At 40.7% G+C, this 16,877-nt stretch overlaps 1 protein-coding gene across 1 annotated transcript in view; it reads right to left on the bottom strand.

Annotated features, from left to right (window-relative positions):
• The window catches only part of LOC115375710 (cadherin-18-like), a 161,611-nt gene that overhangs the window by 18,312 nt on the left and 126,422 nt on the right, over window positions 1–16,877 (bottom strand). The window contains exon 9 of the mRNA XM_030075236.1: window positions 10,615–10,729. Within this exon, the coding sequence (XP_029931096.1) occupies window positions 10,615–10,729 (115 nt within the window). The remainder of the gene's footprint in view (window positions 1–10,614; window positions 10,730–16,877) is intronic.

A 16,877-nucleotide genomic window follows, 5' to 3' on the forward strand; every position in this document is an offset into this window, starting at 1 on the left:
GGACAGAAGATAAGAGAGGAAGATAGCAGAGAACAAGTAATAGTACAGTCTTCCTCTTTTGGTTCCCCTGCTTAAAAAGGCGAGGCAGAAGCGACAGTGTCACTTAAGGCAAGGTGGAGGAAGAGCAGAGTGGGAGTTCAAAGTAATGGGAAAGGGAAAATGAGTAAAGAGGAAGTAAAAAAGTAAAAGGCCAAGGAGGAGAGAAGGAATGAGAAAGGTTAGAGAGGAAAGGGCAGAAGATATTTTGTTATGTTGTAAACACTCTTTGAAACACTGCTTTAATGATTTGACTGCTTACACTGAAATCATTAGGATGGAAGAGGAAGGAAGCAACCTGAGGGACAGGAACACAGGTTAGAGCAGGAAAGAAGAAGAAAGGCAAGGGGGAGTGATGAAAAGGTGTGTTTAACTGTTGGCATCCACTAAATAGGTAAAACCACCAGGGTGTAGTAGTAAGTGATTTGTAAAGGGGCATACTGAGTGTGTTATTGGGTACTGATCCAGCTCGATACCATGCAATACTATGACAATGACGTATGACTACTATGACTATGTGTAATAAAGACAAAAATACAGTTAAATAATAATAATAAAAAAAGTAAAAAACAACAGGTAAAACCAGAAATTCTGCTGCAAAAGGAAGGAAAGGCAGGGACTGGGAGGAGATGAATACAGATTCCTAATATTAGAATTAGAACAGAAGAGTTGATGAAATGCTTTTGTCTTGACATAAGCAGAAAATAGCAGGAGTCAATCAGCCTTCAGTGCTTCAGTATGGGAGCTGAAATACTCAATTATCTTTTGACATGGTCACTAAGGTACAAAGTGGGAACCACACAGAACTTTAGAGATTTCATATACCTCCTCATGAACAAAACAGTTCTGGATCTTGAGCCAGTTCTGTTCAAGATTCTTGGAACCAAGGTGCCAACTAGCAAACTGGCCTGTATTTGCACCAGTTTGGAGTGGAACCATTGTGACAGAGGTGCTGCTGAGACGCTCCAGCTGTGGCTGAATTCCACTCCAGTCTACCGGTTTGCTGCTGTATGACCCAGCACAGCGCTGAGGAATTCATAATACTGCTCCATACTGCACCATCCAGAGCCACTTTTCACAAGGTCATTTTTGGAGTCTGTGTACTTCAACTTGTTGAAGTACAGAGCCGTGATTTATTGTACAAATCACTAGACCACTACACTACAGATTAAATTATTCTTAGGGAATACACAAATACAAAAGTACCAGTCAGTTTTTCACCAGTTGCCAAAGTCTGGAGACGATGATGAATTAGAGACATTGCAACCAGACTGACTTATTCATTTGTCCATTCATTCATTTATATAGCACTTCTCTGAACAAGTTCTAAAGTGCTGTAAAAAGCCAGACTCAGAGACTCAGTTTAGTGCTTTCACTTCACTGAGCCTATCGACTGGTATCATTACACTGTTTGGTCACCACACTGTTAAGGCCCACTGTAATATGGACATTGTAAAGGCATGTACAAGACATGTCTCTAGTGGACAGACATGCATGTTATCTGTTATCTGCAAAGGAGAGAAAGTGGTAGAGAAAGGGTGGGATGATGCTGGCAATGGCAGAAGAGGGTAGTCAAATTGATAAGTAGTTTCCTTTAGCACAAGTATGTAGGAGTGATGGACAAGAAAGGAGATAAGGGGAAGGAAAGAGATGCGGAAATACAGTATTGGACAAGAACAGAGATAAGAGATGGGGAAAGGGGGTGAAACAGAGAGGAATGAAACTGAAAAGATGGAGAGAGAGAGAGAGTTTAGTGAGGGGAGATGTAAAGAAGGGCAAGGGCATGAGGCATCCCCCAGCAAGATAGTGGGACAACAGCAATTGAGGTTAAAGAAAGACAACGACACAAAGGCAAAGAGGATACAGACTGAATGTCCACACTTTACATCAAATATATCAAAAGGTTTCTGTCAATGTTCTTATGCACAGATATTAACGCCTTGATATCTGAGCAAATTCACTTGATTTCAGTTGATGAAATTCAATCATAGAGCACCATCAAATTACTATAAAAAACCCAAAATGTGAAAATAATTAGCAAGAAAACTACTTATGTAATTGCTGCCATATTACAGAAAAAAAGAAAAAAAATAAGAAAATGAAATTAGCTTCAAAATTTGTCATTATTTGTTGTTATTATTTGATTTATTTATTTTTTGTTTTATTTTAATTTTCCAGTCTTTTACTTGACAAACAATTTACTTGACTAATTTTCACACTTTTTTTTTCTTATTTGCTTCTGATTTTTTCCCATGTTTGGGAAGAAATCAAGTGAATTTGCTCAGGCATTTCAACAAAATATAAAAATAGAAAGATGAGGAACAATAGTGGGTGAACTATTTAATAAGTGGACTAACTGTAACCATTTGTAGGTGGAATAAAGTGCGGGGGACAAATGGGACAGGCTCTAGAAGGGAGGTGGACATGTCCCTCCCACTCCCTGTGTCCTCTGTGCCCCCGTGTGTCTGGCTATATTGAATGCACTGCAATGACAAAAAGGAGGATGAAGAAAATAAATATGGTTGATGTTTGGGAGAAAAAGAAGAGAAAAGACAAACTGAATAAGAGGAAGACAGAAGGCAGGGATCACAGGGAGAGCAGGGGTGTGCTGTCAACAACTCTATTGATTCTCCATCGACTGAGGTGGAGGAGGGAATGGATAAGGAAGAAAGAGGGTGGAGAAAAGATGCAACACCTATTAGCGAATAAATAAAACCAACAATTGCTGAGAAAATGAAAGGAGGGGAGGGGGGAAAGGAGAGAAGAGGTATATGTGGCTGTGTAAACACAGGTTTAATGACAGTCCCTCTGCCATGGTGGTACAACAGTGCAATCTGCCTGAGGGGATGCAAGCGTGACGAGGAGATCAGCAGGTAGAGGGATGGAGGGTAGAAGAAATGGAAAGAGGGGGAAACAGTGTAAAGAAAGGAGGGATGAGCGGAAAGAAGGGAGACATGACTGATAGAAAAAGACAATCAGCAGAATTGTCGGAAGGGGAGATTAGGGAGAAGGAAAATGCAGCACAATAGATGGAAAGATGGAGGAGATGGGGGAGGTATGCAGAGGGAGAGAGCAGGAGGTAAATAGAGTGGAAAAGCAGCAAAAATGGAGGGAGGGGAGGTGAGGTGAGGTGAGGTGATGAGAGATGGGGAGATTATGGAATATAAAAAGGAATTAATGGAGAGGAAGAAAAGGGAAAGGAAGGAGAATGGTGAATGGGGATGTGCGGAGTGGGAAGGAGATGAATTTTAATCATGATTATCTGTGCATTGTGCATTTCATTGTGTAAACTATTTCAGTGACATGGTTTCAACTACAAGACAGATGACAACATGTAAGTGTCTTGTGTGACAGGAGACTGCAGTATATTTTGGGATGGCATTCATTAATGAGAGAAACTAAAAGGATTTCACGGTCGACACGGTCTTTGTAGCCACCTTAAAAGATTTTGTCAGCCCTACTGCACTCAAGTCTCAAAGTTTATGAAATTAGTTCAGGAGCCAAAGGAAAACAAGGTAGCAGGGTTCTTTATGTTCAGCAGAGGCAGAGGTAAAATACAGCGCCTGAAGCGTTTGGTTTGCAGACTCCCGCCCAACCTTTGTGTTCTGTTTTTCATTAATGTGATTGCTGTCATCTCTTTTCAGTCCTGTATCTGTCTCCGGTCAGCTCAGGCCCCACACACAAAGCACCGCAGTAACACGGAGATGGAGAGGACCAGAAGGAAAGGAAACAGAATTAGACAAAGTGAGACAGCAGGGAAAGCAGAAAGGGGGACGGAGGGGAAAAGGAGAGCGAGAAGAGAGTGCGAGATGACATAAAAAGCAAGATAGAGGAGATGAAGGAAGTTCTGAGAGTGGCTCATACTTCTAACACGCACCTCATTAGAGTGGTCCACCTCCTGCACATTCAGGAACAATATAACCAAACCGAAATGAGGAGAGGAAATGAAAAAGATGGAGAACTCCAGCAGCTGGGTAACCAAGGAAACAGCACTGCAGTTTTTTTTCCTGGACATCAATGCGGATCTCGTGGGGAGAAGGAAGAGGAAACGTGGCTAACTGTTTCACCAACAACAAACAGATAAGCGACTGTTTGCTGTGGTAATGATGCCAGCACATGTGTTTTCAAGTGGCTGCAACCGCAACCACACAAGTTTGCATTCCTAGCAGAAGCAACACTCTAACATGCTTTACCATGCTCCACTTTCTGCCCCATATTTGAATTTGGAAGGATGAGGGAAATAAAATGGTTGCATGAGGCAGACTCAAATTTGCAGCACACATTTTAGATGGTGTGTATTATTATTGTGGTATATGAATATTTGCATGATTGATATAAATTGGCGGACAAATTGAGACACAAGTGTTTGTAATTTCCCTTTAATTTCCTTCCCTCTCTGGCAGGGGCTGTTGGAAATATCCTACTTGAGTCTAGAGCCATTCTTGTGTGAATTGGTCGTGTTACCGCAGTACTGGATGTTAAAGGGATAGTTCACCCATTTTGAAAAAAATGTGATATTATTTCACTTCCCCCCAGCTGTTCTGTAGGACAGTAGTGATGCTCTCTTCCTCTCATTGTTACTGAGTGCTGGATACTGGCTGGATGCTCCATATGTTAACTGTTAGCCTCCTGCCATTGAAGTGGACTTCCCCCCAGCTAACATTTTGAAAAATAACTGCCTTCATTCACTCAAATGGTTATATAAAAATGTCTGAATTTGATGATGTGTAGCAGCATTTTTACGGCCTGAAATGGCATTAAAAAAAGTAAAAAACAAAACAAACCAAAACAAATATGAAATCAACATTAGAACTATTTTCTTGTGTGGTCTCAGCTTTCTGTGCTGGTCCTCAGTACCAACAGTGGCTGGCAGGAGCCTGAAAGGTACATGGAACATGTGATAGAGGGAAGTGGAGGAAAAGAAGCAGCGAGCACATGACCTCCAAGCTATCTTTTAGTACTCTGGAGAAAGTTGTTATTTTTGTCCTCCAACATGCATACACGTGTTCAATGAAGAAGACAAACGATAGCAAATTCAACCAATCTACTTCTGTCTCTGTGGTGGCTATTGCTCCTCTAGGGCGGAGTGATACAGGAAGTGCAGAAGTTACTGGATCTTTCTGGGTGTAGGTAACAGAAAATAATATATAATAATAATCATTTGGTAATCATATGCATATTCTAGTTTTGGAAAATGACAGTTGTAAAGTGATGTCTGTTATGTGTACACAACAGCCCTCATTACTTTTGACAAATGTATGCAGTCATAAGCATAAATTTCTGCTTCTGATTTTTTTCTGATTCTGAAAAAATAATAATATTGAGATGAGCTATATTTCTATTCTTTTTTCAACCAGCCCTAGTCGCTGCAATATGTATTATACGATGTGGTATGCTTTTATCTGGGACAGATATTGTTCACCTCTGCAGTTTTCAGTGGCAGCCACTTATGCTGGTCCTTCCTGTAAACATGAGCTCTTCCAGTATGTCATGTGTTCCTACTGAAATGGGCCCCAACATCCCAAAGGGCCCCTGACTTGACAAATCATGAACTGAAGTAATTTCCTCCTAGTTTCCCCCATGCTCCAGAGGCCATGGACTATAAAAAACCCTCAGATGGCTCAAGACTAAAAATGTGTGTGTACTAAAATGGAAACATGCATATGTCTTTTTTGCAGATTTGCAAAACCTGCTAACATGGTATTCGTATTATTATTATTATTATTATTATTATTATTATTTTAATAAATCTTCATCATTGTGGAACTGATTTGGACATAAACCACTGACCATCATATACTATCAGAAAATCAGTAGGGATGCACTTCAGATCCACATTTTCCTGCATCCTGAATATGAAGCAGTTAAATAAGTACTATGAATACATATTAATAAATGATAATAAATACTGCCACATGGGGCTTTTCTTTGTTGTTTCCATTTCACCTCTCTAGAGAGCTCTGTTGTATCAATATGGTCTGAGGGCCTACTCACATTAGGGCCATTTGCTCTGTATCTTGCTAAATCAAAAATTCCCCAGTCCCCGGCTGGCCTGCACTCACATTACCTAAAGCCCAAACGCGCCCAAGTGCGATTGTCCCCGGTGTGCACGTCATCACGTTGAAATACGACAACAGGCATGGTCCGACGTCATTATAAATCAGTATAGTTCAAATATATTCATCATGTCTTCCTTTGAACTAAAAAACGTTTTTGGTCCCTTTAATCAGACATGGGATGTTTATTTACCTTGACAGTTTCGGAGGTAACTTCCTCCTTCAGAAAGGTCCAACTGACAGCCGGAGCGGCACCTGTCAGATCCGGCAGACCAGGCCTGACCGGGTGGCCACGCACCGTGCGGTGCTGTGGCCGGCGCCGGCCGGTGCCGATGCGGTGCCGGCCAGCACCAGGTCTGCTAGATCGCACACAGACTGCTGTACTTTCATTATAAACTGACTTTTGTTTATACGCAGTTGCAGCAGCTCAACGGACAATGACACAGACAACATGGTTGATTATTGATTGCGCAACGCGACCATTCACCGGTAATCGCGCTGCACGCATTAAACAATTTTGCAGAGGCAGGAGGAACGTTGCATGATTTACGTCCACGCGCTGAGTACGTAATCGTGCATGTGCTCGTGTATGCACCTGTACCGTGCTGAAGCACACCCCTTCAAACCATGCCAGAGCAGGGGAAGTGTACTGTATTCAAGCACAGAACGGAGCGATCACACTAGTCAAATAATCCAGATTTTAGGGGCATACGTGCTTGGGCGCGGAACAAACTTGGTAATGTGAGTAGCTCCTGAGTCAGTATCCACCAACTTTAATGGCTGGCTGTTGGGTACAGTTAAGATATGGATATAGATTTTTTGTTTGTTTGTTTTTTAAGATATGGTCAGATCAGGAACCACTGACAAAAGCAGAGTCATGCCAGATTCAGCCTCTAAATTCCCTCTAACCCTATCCTTCCTTGCCACATTGCGATATCACACTCAGCTCTGGCATACAATATGCATGTGTGGGAGTGAACATAATCTAATGGCACATTCCATTTCTGCTGAATACCATTATGTGGAAAGTGGGGTGTGCATTCTTTTGTGCGCACACATTTACATCTGTCAGTTTTTGCCCACATTTCCAATGAGCTTGAGGTCGTTTTGTTTTGTGTAGCGAGTTTGTTAATTATTCTAAGACAATGCACAACACTGTTGCACTGGATTTAGCTATAGATTCAATCAAGCTTTTGCAGCACTCAGGTTTAAGAAGGCAAAGTAGTTCTAAATACAACATCAGATTACCAAACGTCTGAGTTCCTCACCCACAACTGTTAGTATCTAGTCAGATTCAAATTTTCTGAATATTTGATATTTCCATGATACTGTATGTGCCTCATTTTGATCCCAGCTTGCACTCTGGCTTTGATTCTACAACTTTGTGCAAAATTCAAGAATCCATATTATTCCAGCACTCCTTTAGAGCATCCTTGTCTTGTGATGTTACAGTATGTTCCTTTTCAATTTTCAAAAGCTTCCAAAGATATTCAATGAGTCTGAAGCCATGGGCTTCAGAAAGGCCTGGCAGTGTCAGCACAGGTTTAGGATCACTGTCTTGCTGCAACATGAATCTTCTTCCACACAGCTACTTTCACACAGCAGCTTTTTTCTCAGATGTGATCTTTTTTCCCTCGTCTGTTCATATTCATCTTTGTATGACTCATATCTGACATCAGTGTGGACAGATCTCTGCCATGACCCAGCATGCACACATTCCCAAAACACATGCCTCTGAATAATAATAAAAAAAAACTGTCATTTGCACATCATCACAGTGAATGAAATAGAAAGGATTCATTTCTTGAACAGTTTCCTTGGTGTGGTAGCAGCCAGTCAGATTTTCAGGCTGAGAGCAAGGATGCAAAAAAGGATGTAGATTTAAACATCTTCCTATATATCTATTAAATTTACAACCTCATGTCTCCATGTTGTTGATGCTGTGATCCTCCATACTTTGCTTTGACTCACCACTGCTGACAATCAATCAATAATGACGCTCTGACAGGGATGTGAGGATGCTCAATGGGAAAAACACCTAACATGAATTCTGGTCTGAGCGTTCAAACAGCTGTCACATCGTCACGAGCACATATGAAAGTGGCCCAAATCAGAACTGAGAATGTCAGGTTCATTGTGTTTTTTGTTGTTCACACTGGCATAAAAAATCAGATCTGTGTCACATGTGAGGAAAAAAAAAAAATCAGATCTAGGCCACTCTTTACTGGCTGTCTGAATGTAGCCTTTGAGCCAGAACAGATGGCACGTTCCTTCAGCATAGACTGGTACTTCTTTTTGGCCAGTATGTAGGTGATCTTGTTCAGATAACCTCTGGATCAGGAGATACATCCCTACACCTTAAAGGAACACTCCAACATTTTGGGAAAAATACCCTTTTTCCAATGTGCCCAGACTGAGGATTTTTATTTTTAGTTAGACGGTTGGAACTATAACCACTGAACAGCTGTATCCTTCTGTCTAGTGCAGTGATTCACACACCACTGAAGGTATAGGTAGATCCGGCACAAGGTGTGCTCACTCACCTAGTCAGTGTCAACTGAGGATTTAGTCTGTTTAGGGAAACCATACATGATCGGCATGCAAAAGCAGTAGTGTATACTAAAGCTCACTGTCTGTCCAGAGGAAATCATCTTCATCCTCTCTTACAAAGCGGCCCATGATCAGATGTAACTGGTCACCTGAGTTTTGTGTACAATTGAGTGAGTGCACTATACCTTCAGCTTTGTGCAGGACACTGCACCAGATGGAAGGATACATATGTTCAGTAGTTATAGTTCTACCATCTAACTTCTCCCTAAAAAAAAAAAAAATCTTAGATGTGTACAGTGGTCCCTTGTTTATTGCGGGAGTTACGTTCTAAAAATAACCTGCAATAGGCGAAATCCGCGAAGTAGTCAGCTTTATTTTTTACAATTATTCTAGATGTTTTAAGGCTGTAAAAGCCCTCACTACACACTTTATACACTTTTCTCAGACAGGCATTAACATTTTCTCACTTTTCTCTCTTGTTTAAACTCTCAAAGTTCAAACCTTCGTAGAAAAATAAGTCCAGTATTATAGAATGAACGCATTCTGTACTGTACAGGAGACACGGCACGGAGGAGATTGATTGACAATGGTCTACAGTCCCTTAGCCAATCAGGACGCAGAACACAATGCGTGGGCTCTCCCTTAGCCAATCAGGATGCAGAACACAATGCGCTGTAAAAAAAAAAAAAAAAAAAAAAGCATGCAAAATGCACTAAAAAAAATCTGCGAAACTGCGAGGCCACGAAAGGTGAGCAGCGTTATAGCGAGGGACAACTGTATTTCAAAAACATGTGATACACTGTAAATGACACAACTTTGGAGTTGCTGTAATTTTTTTTTTTCACTATGATGGAGCCAGGCTAATGACTCCCATAGACTTCAAGTCTTTATGCTAAGCTAACACAAAATGCTACCCATAGAGACTGAGCCACTAAACGTACATAGGTGAAAATAGAACATCTTGTCTCAGTCTGGGTAAGTCGGAAAAAGGGTATTTTGCCCAAAACAGAGTACTTTAATATCTGCTCCATAGTGTTTAGCTGTTGGTTTTATTGACTGTTGCTTTAACCTCTAATGCAGCAGTCTCCTCACAAAGTGCTTTGACTGCAACTGTAAAGTTCAAACTGTGATTCATCTGTAAACAAGACTTTCTGCCAGTCTCCAGTGGGGAAATGTTTAGACTTGTTTTGTTGTTGAAGAGGTGCTTTGGAGATCGCTACAATCCCACTGAGGCCACAGTTTTTCAATCACCTTTTCACCATATTCTAACAAAGCAGGGTAGCTTTGTAGGCTCTTTGTTCATCTGACCTTATCCTGGATGTGGATTATGTTCTGTCTTGTTTAGTGCTGTCATGTCATGTCAAAAGTTTAGTGCAATCATGATTAATCACAGAATACCAATAGGTAACTGTGATTAATCACATTTCTAATTACCATATATGGGCCGTTCATCAAGACAATGACCCCAAATGTATATGAAGACACAGAAATTGTTTGAGGGAACACAAAATCAGTGTTTTGCAGTGGCCATCTTGACCTCCAGGCTTGGCCCTTTTGAAAATCTGTGCTTTGAATTGAAAACCAGATCATGAGTGCAAACCTAAGAACATCAAAGCAAATGGAAACAAATTCATGAACTGTCTATACTTTCAATCAGTTTGCGTTATATCAATAAATACTAGCAAAACAAGCTTCTATCATATTTATTTTTGAAAATGCTTTCAAGTGGCAGGGTTGAGCATTATTTGGGGGTGGTGTACAGAGCCCTATCAGGAAGAAGAGCAGATATTACTGCTGCTCCAAATGCTTAATGAGCTGCTGTGTATGTTTCTCAATATTTTGCTTGATGGAAGTAAAAAGTACTTCCTCAGAAAGGACATGCTGAGGGCTGGATAACTAGCGTTTTATGTCCTGTGTGTCCAGGACCTATGAATAGTGTTTCAGCCATTTTTTTCAATATATGGTGTCTTACCTCCATTGTCTTTCAGAGTGAAGTTGGGATTAAAGGAATGCTCAGCGGGGAGAGAAAAGGAGAACTTTCCATTAGCAAAGTTGTCGAGATCTGCTGCTCTGATGGTCTGAATAACCTGGATGGAGACAGAGAGAAGAGAGGATGTGAAGGAAGGAAGGAAAGAAGAACAGGGACAAGAATGTAAGAAATGTTTAAAGATAGGCAGAGCAAATGGAGGGGGAGGAGAAGAAAATTGAAAGGATAGAGGGATTAAGAAAAACTTCTTCAGCAAACAGGTCAATGCAAGATCCTTTATTTTTTCCTTTTTGAAACTAAAGGAAAGAGGAAGGAAACTGAAAAGTCAGGAAATATAATGGGCAGTGAAGGGGTAGAAAAGGACAAAGAGGGAGGAAATGGGAAAGAAAGAAAGAAAGAAAGAAAGAACGAAAGAAAGAAAGAAAGAAAAAAGAAAGATACGATGAAAAGAATCAGAATAAAAGAAAGAGAAGAGAAAGGAAAGTAATAGGCATGTAACCTAACAGCACTGTTGTTATGGAATCTATAAAATCATTAACATGAAATTGTGTTTGCATTGTTACTGTGATGCAATGCAGTTTGAAATGAAAGGACAGACAGGAAGCAATAAGAAAATGACCTTCTTCCTCTCCTCACAATTATCTGTTTTGCAGTGGAGGAAACATGGGGACATGGGAAAAATAGAGCATGGAGACAAGAAGGAACCACTGACAGAGAGACTCGGGACACTGTGCAGCTGAAAGAGATGACCAAGAAGAAAGAGCCAGGTGAAAGAGACAACAAATGACAACTATGTAGAGGGTCCAGGGAGCCCCTTCAGGAAATATGAGGTAAGAATAGGACATAGTAAGAACAAGTTGTATCCCTCCTAAGGTGTATAAATCCTCCCTGTAGACTTTAAGGGGGGAGTTCCCCACATTTTGAAAAATACAGTGGTAATCGGAGCTCTCAGGGCTCTGACCCCCAAACTGGCTCCAGCAGATTCCAGGAGCAACATCTGAGATCTCTGTCCAGAAGAGCACAGTCCTCAGCACAGGTAAGATACTGCACAGAACCCTCAGGCTCTGAGGCCTGTGTATATTTTATTTAATGCTACATAATATACTACTATGCATTTCAGCGTTACCCTTTTTTTTTGTTTTTCAGTTGCAATGCATGTTTTTAATATTTTCAAAAAACCAATAGCAAAGTATACTTTCAATCTCTTACATGTGTAAAAACTGATGAAAGGGCCATTATTCATACTGTTCTTTGCAATCCATGCCTAATATATGTAGACGTGTAGATATATATGTAGAAATAGATTTTATTGACATTACAAAAATTGAGTCATACTAGATTTTAGTATTTCCTTTACCAAACAATGACAAATGCTTCCATGTATATTAAATGTACTTGTTCAGTGTGAAAGTGGTTGACTTGAAACTGACCTGTGAAACTGAGGCCTTTAAGGGAAGTTTTTTTTAATATAATTTTTGTATTTTGTTTTTGTTAACGTCAGCTGTCACAAGGACAACTTGCTGCCTCACCAAGCGCTAAGTGCTGCTTGCTCGGCTGAGGTCTTGCCAAGCTGTGCAACTGCAGTGTTTAATGTATGCATAACAAAGGTGGGAGGTGTAGGGGGTGTGTGTGGAGGATGGGGGTGGGGCGGATGCTCTTGAATATTTTAGTGGAAGCTAGCAAAGCAGTTTGTGTAACAGGTGTAGAATTTATTCAGTTTGCCGCTTGGCTCTGCAGCTTTAGTGGCTAATACATGTGTGACAAGAATATTTTATCAGCTAGCAAAATAATACTTCATTTTATTTATCGCACCTTTCTAAACACTCAGGGTCACCTTTCATGCAAATAAAGCAACTGTAAAATAACAGCACACAACACAATATTGTCCAATTGGCAAAAACTATATACAGATAGCAAACAAGTTTTTTATAACAATTGTGAAATGATTAAATTTGCCCATTGCTAATGCAACTGTGCTCTGTCCTGCTGCTGAAGGGCATTCGTCCAGTGTTAGTCTTGCAGTGTGTGTATTTTTGCAGGGGAGCTTCTTCTTGAACTTAGCTCATGTTCATGTTCTTTTTTTTTTTTTTTTTTGATTACAGCTGCTATACTATACTGTCGAATTTAACTTGGTGTGACTATGTTGAGGAAAACATTCTACATGTAGGTGTTTTAAACACTTGCCTCCCTGTACAAACAGTACCACTCACTACTCGACACTATTTAACAGCACAAATGCACTGTTTGGGTGCTCTTTGAATTTTTGTCCATTTTTCTAATGGACTAGAAGATTTTTTGAGGACAGAATGATATTCTCATAAAGTTCTTTAGAGTTGATTTATTGCAACGCTGGAGAGATGGAAAAGAGAAAAAAAGAGCCCCCTTGAGATTTACTGTGTTAACATGCGTTGTCTGATGCCTGAAGCCAAGCTAAGCGATTACACACTCAAACATGCACACACACACACACATGCACGCGCACACACACTCGTCAACTTAAATCTGCATTCAAAAAGAAAAATCGAGAGAAAAAGAGGCAGAGAGACAGAACAGATAGTAAAACGGGGAGATAGTGTGTGTGATGCGTGGGCTTGTGCGTATGTCGTTTGACAGCATGCACACCTCTGTGTGTGTGTGTGTGTGTGTATGTGTGTGTTTACGAAGAGCTATAGCTGCGATGCGGATCTGTGCTTGCGTGGTTTGCTTCACAGCAGGCCCAAATCTGAATGAGGGATGATAAACACGTTTTGTGAGCAGAGAGGATGGCAGGGTGGTGTAGGGGGGGAAAAAGAGGAGGAGTGGAGGGGAAGATGTGGGAGCCAGACCGGTGTTTGGGTTTAATATGATCGTCTCTGCTGCTATCTGGCCCGGCAGTGGAAGCATCGGCACGCTCTGCAGTCTGAATAATTTATGGGTTCAAGAGGCTGCAAAGTCTGCAGCTCGCCTGATAAATCCTCCACTGATGGTGTCAGACACACAACAAAAAGGGAACAGATCAGTGCGGGCATGTGTGTGTCAGTGTGCATGAGGGGGGAGCATGTGAGCGAGCACTCAGAACGAGTGTTTGTATCAGTGTTTTCATGCATGTGCACCGAGGTCGGTGTGTCTGCACATTCATTCACACATGTTCGAATTACAGTAGTGCATGCATATTTTGAGTACACGTTTGTGGGATGTATGCATGTCGGACAGCAGAGCTTTAAGTTGCAGAGCCGATACCTTTCTGCAGAAGAAAGATGCTGCATTTGCTTTGGGTATTGAGATCTGCGGAGACAGTGTAGTTTTATTTCCTTTTGTGGGCCAGAATCATGCACTAGGCTGTTTGGGGCCTACAGTTATGAACTGTTTTATTTTATTTTATTTTAGAATTTATTTCATTTTATTATTTTAGGATTAATTTTATTTTGTTATTTTAGGATTTTTTTAAATTTTTTTTTTTTAATTTATTTTATTTATAACACACAGCCAGTAATTGAAGGGGGTGGAGGGGTGGTTGTGGGGACATGGCAACTATCCCAGCATGCATTGGACAAAAGGCAGGGAAACATTTTCTGGGCTTTATAATACCCAGACCACACAAAGAACACTCAAGTGCAAATTTAAGATGGTGTCATTTGTTATTCACTTACTGTACTTTGAGGTGTACAGTTTGGCGTGTAGCTGTGCAGAGGCCATAAGCAGAAGCAAATTCAATTAGTGCCACCAAGTGTGCAGTAGGCCAGAACCCGGCACGTTCCAGAATTTCAAATGCCAAACCACAGCACCACAGACAGCAGATGCCACAACAAGCCACTGCTTTTTCTGTTGTTTTGCAAATTAAATGCTCTGTATGTTACTCTGTTTTAGCAGTTCAACACATTTGTGGAGTGTCTGGCCAGGCTTCGGTGCTCACACGAAGAGCTAAAAAGTTGTAGTAGTTGATGTCACCAAGGTCTCCTTATAAACTCAGAGAAAGAGGAAAAAAAAAGAAAATTCAACTGAAAGAAAATAATAAGGAGCTATTAGATACAATGACAAAATTGAGGTGGAAGAGCAGGGAAAAGCATTTTGTACAATATGGGATTTTTAATGAAGTGCCACTTCAATGTAAAAACATTGAAGTGGCACTAATTTTTTTTTTTTTTTTTTTTTTGTGCCTTTTTGTAACTGTGTGTGTTTGGTCCTCTGATGCATCCCCATGCCATATGATGTTGTCATGTCAATAATATGGAAAACAAGCCAATTTAGCCAAATGTCTGGCCTGACTGGTGTGTATAGGAGACAGACACCAGAACCAGAATGCGTCCAAAACAAAGATGTGTGGACATACAGTGCTGTGAAAAAGTATTTGCCCCCTTCCTGATTTCTTATTTTTTTGCATATTTGTCACACTTAAATGTCTCAGATCATCAAACAAATTTTGATATTAGACAAAGATAACTAGAGTAAATACAAAATACAGTTTTTAAATGATGATTTCATTTATTAAGGGAAAAAAGCTATCCAAACCTACCTAGCCCTATGCGAAAAAGTAATTGTCCCCCTAACCCTAATAAGTGGTTGCGTGACCCTTGGTGCCAACAACTGCAATCAAGCGTTTGCGATAACTGGCATTGAGTCTTTTACATCACTGTGGAGGAATTTTGGCCCACTTTACAGAAATGTTTTAATTCAGCCAAATTGGAGGGTTTTTGAGCATGAAAGACCTGTTTAAGGTCATGCCACAGTATCTCAATTGGATTTAAGTCTGGACTTTGACTAGGCCACTCCAAAACCTTCATTTTGTTTTTTTAAGCCATTCAGAGGTGGACTTGCTGGTGTGTTCTGGATCATTGTCCTGCTGCATAACACAAGTGCGCCTGAGCTTGAGGTCATGAACTGATGGCCGGACATTGTCCTTCAGGATTTTCTGGTAGAGAGCAGAATTCATGGTTCCATCAATTATAGCAAGTCATCCAGGTCCTGAAGCAGCAAGGCAGCCCCAGACCATCACACTACCACCACCATGTTTGACTGTTGGTATGATGTTCTTTTCATGAAGTGCTGTGTCAGTTTTATGCCAGATGTAACGGGATGCACACCTTCCAAGAAGTTCAACCGTTGTCTTGTCAGTCCACAGAATATTTTCCCAAAAGTCTTGGGGATCATCAAGATGTTTTTTGGCAAATGTGAGACGAGCCTTTGTGTTCGTTTTGGTCAGCAGTGGTTTTCGCCTTGGAACTCTCCCATGGATGCCATTTTTGCCCAGTCTCGTTCTTATTGTTGAATCATGGACACTGACCTCCACTGAGGCAAGTGAGGCCTGCAGTTCTTTAGATGTTGTTCTGGCTTCTTTTGTGACCTCTTGGATGAGTCGTTGATGCACTCTTGGAGTATTTTTGGTTGGCCGGCCACTCTTGGGAAGGGTCACCACTGTTCCAAGTTTTCTCCATTTGTGGATAATGGCTCTCGCTGTGGTTCACTGGAGTCAAAAAGCCTTAGATGTGGCTTTGTAACCCTTTCCAGACTGATAGATGTGAATTACTTTGTTTCTCATCTGTTCTTGAATTTCTTTAGATCGCGGCATGATGTGTTGCTTTTTGAGATCTTTTATCCTACTTCACTTTGTCAGACAGGTTCTATTTAAGTGATTTCTTGATTCAACAGGTCTAGCAATAACCAGACCTGGTGTGGCTTGTGAAGTTGAACTCAGCTCTCCCAAAAAATGTGGTCAATCACAGTTAATTCATGATTTAACAAGGGGGGGCAATTACTTTTTCACACAGGGCCAGGTAGGTTTTGATAGCCTTTTTCCCTTAATAAATGAAATCATCATTTAAAAACTGTATTTTATATTTACTCGGGTTATCTTTGTCTAATATCAGAATTTGTTTGATGATCTGAAACATTTAAGTGTGACAAATATGCAAAAAAAAAAATGAAATCAGGAAGGGGGCAAATACTTTTTCACAGCACTGTAACTGACCCAAACATGCATTTATGGAGACAGTGCACTCTTTAGGTCTAGATGTTTACCTGAGAAAAAATAGATTTCAAATGAAAGTGGATGGGAAAAGACGGGAAGAATAGACAATGGGATAGCGGAGTGCAAGATTGAAGAAAAAATGGATTAACGGATGGCTAGAGCAAGGTAGAGGTGAAGCTCTGCTACAACACTATATTTGCTGTTTCCTACTAATGGCTCTCTTCCTCAATGTTTAAGATTAATAGATGGTAAAATAACAGTGTTTGTGTGCTACCTTTTGCCAGACTTGATTGTAGCCAGCTAG

Source organism: Myripristis murdjan, chromosome 17, assembly GCF_902150065.1.
Source record: "Myripristis murdjan chromosome 17, fMyrMur1.1, whole genome shotgun sequence".
NCBI classification, from domain to species: Eukaryota; Metazoa; Chordata; class Actinopteri; order Holocentriformes; family Holocentridae; genus Myripristis; species Myripristis murdjan.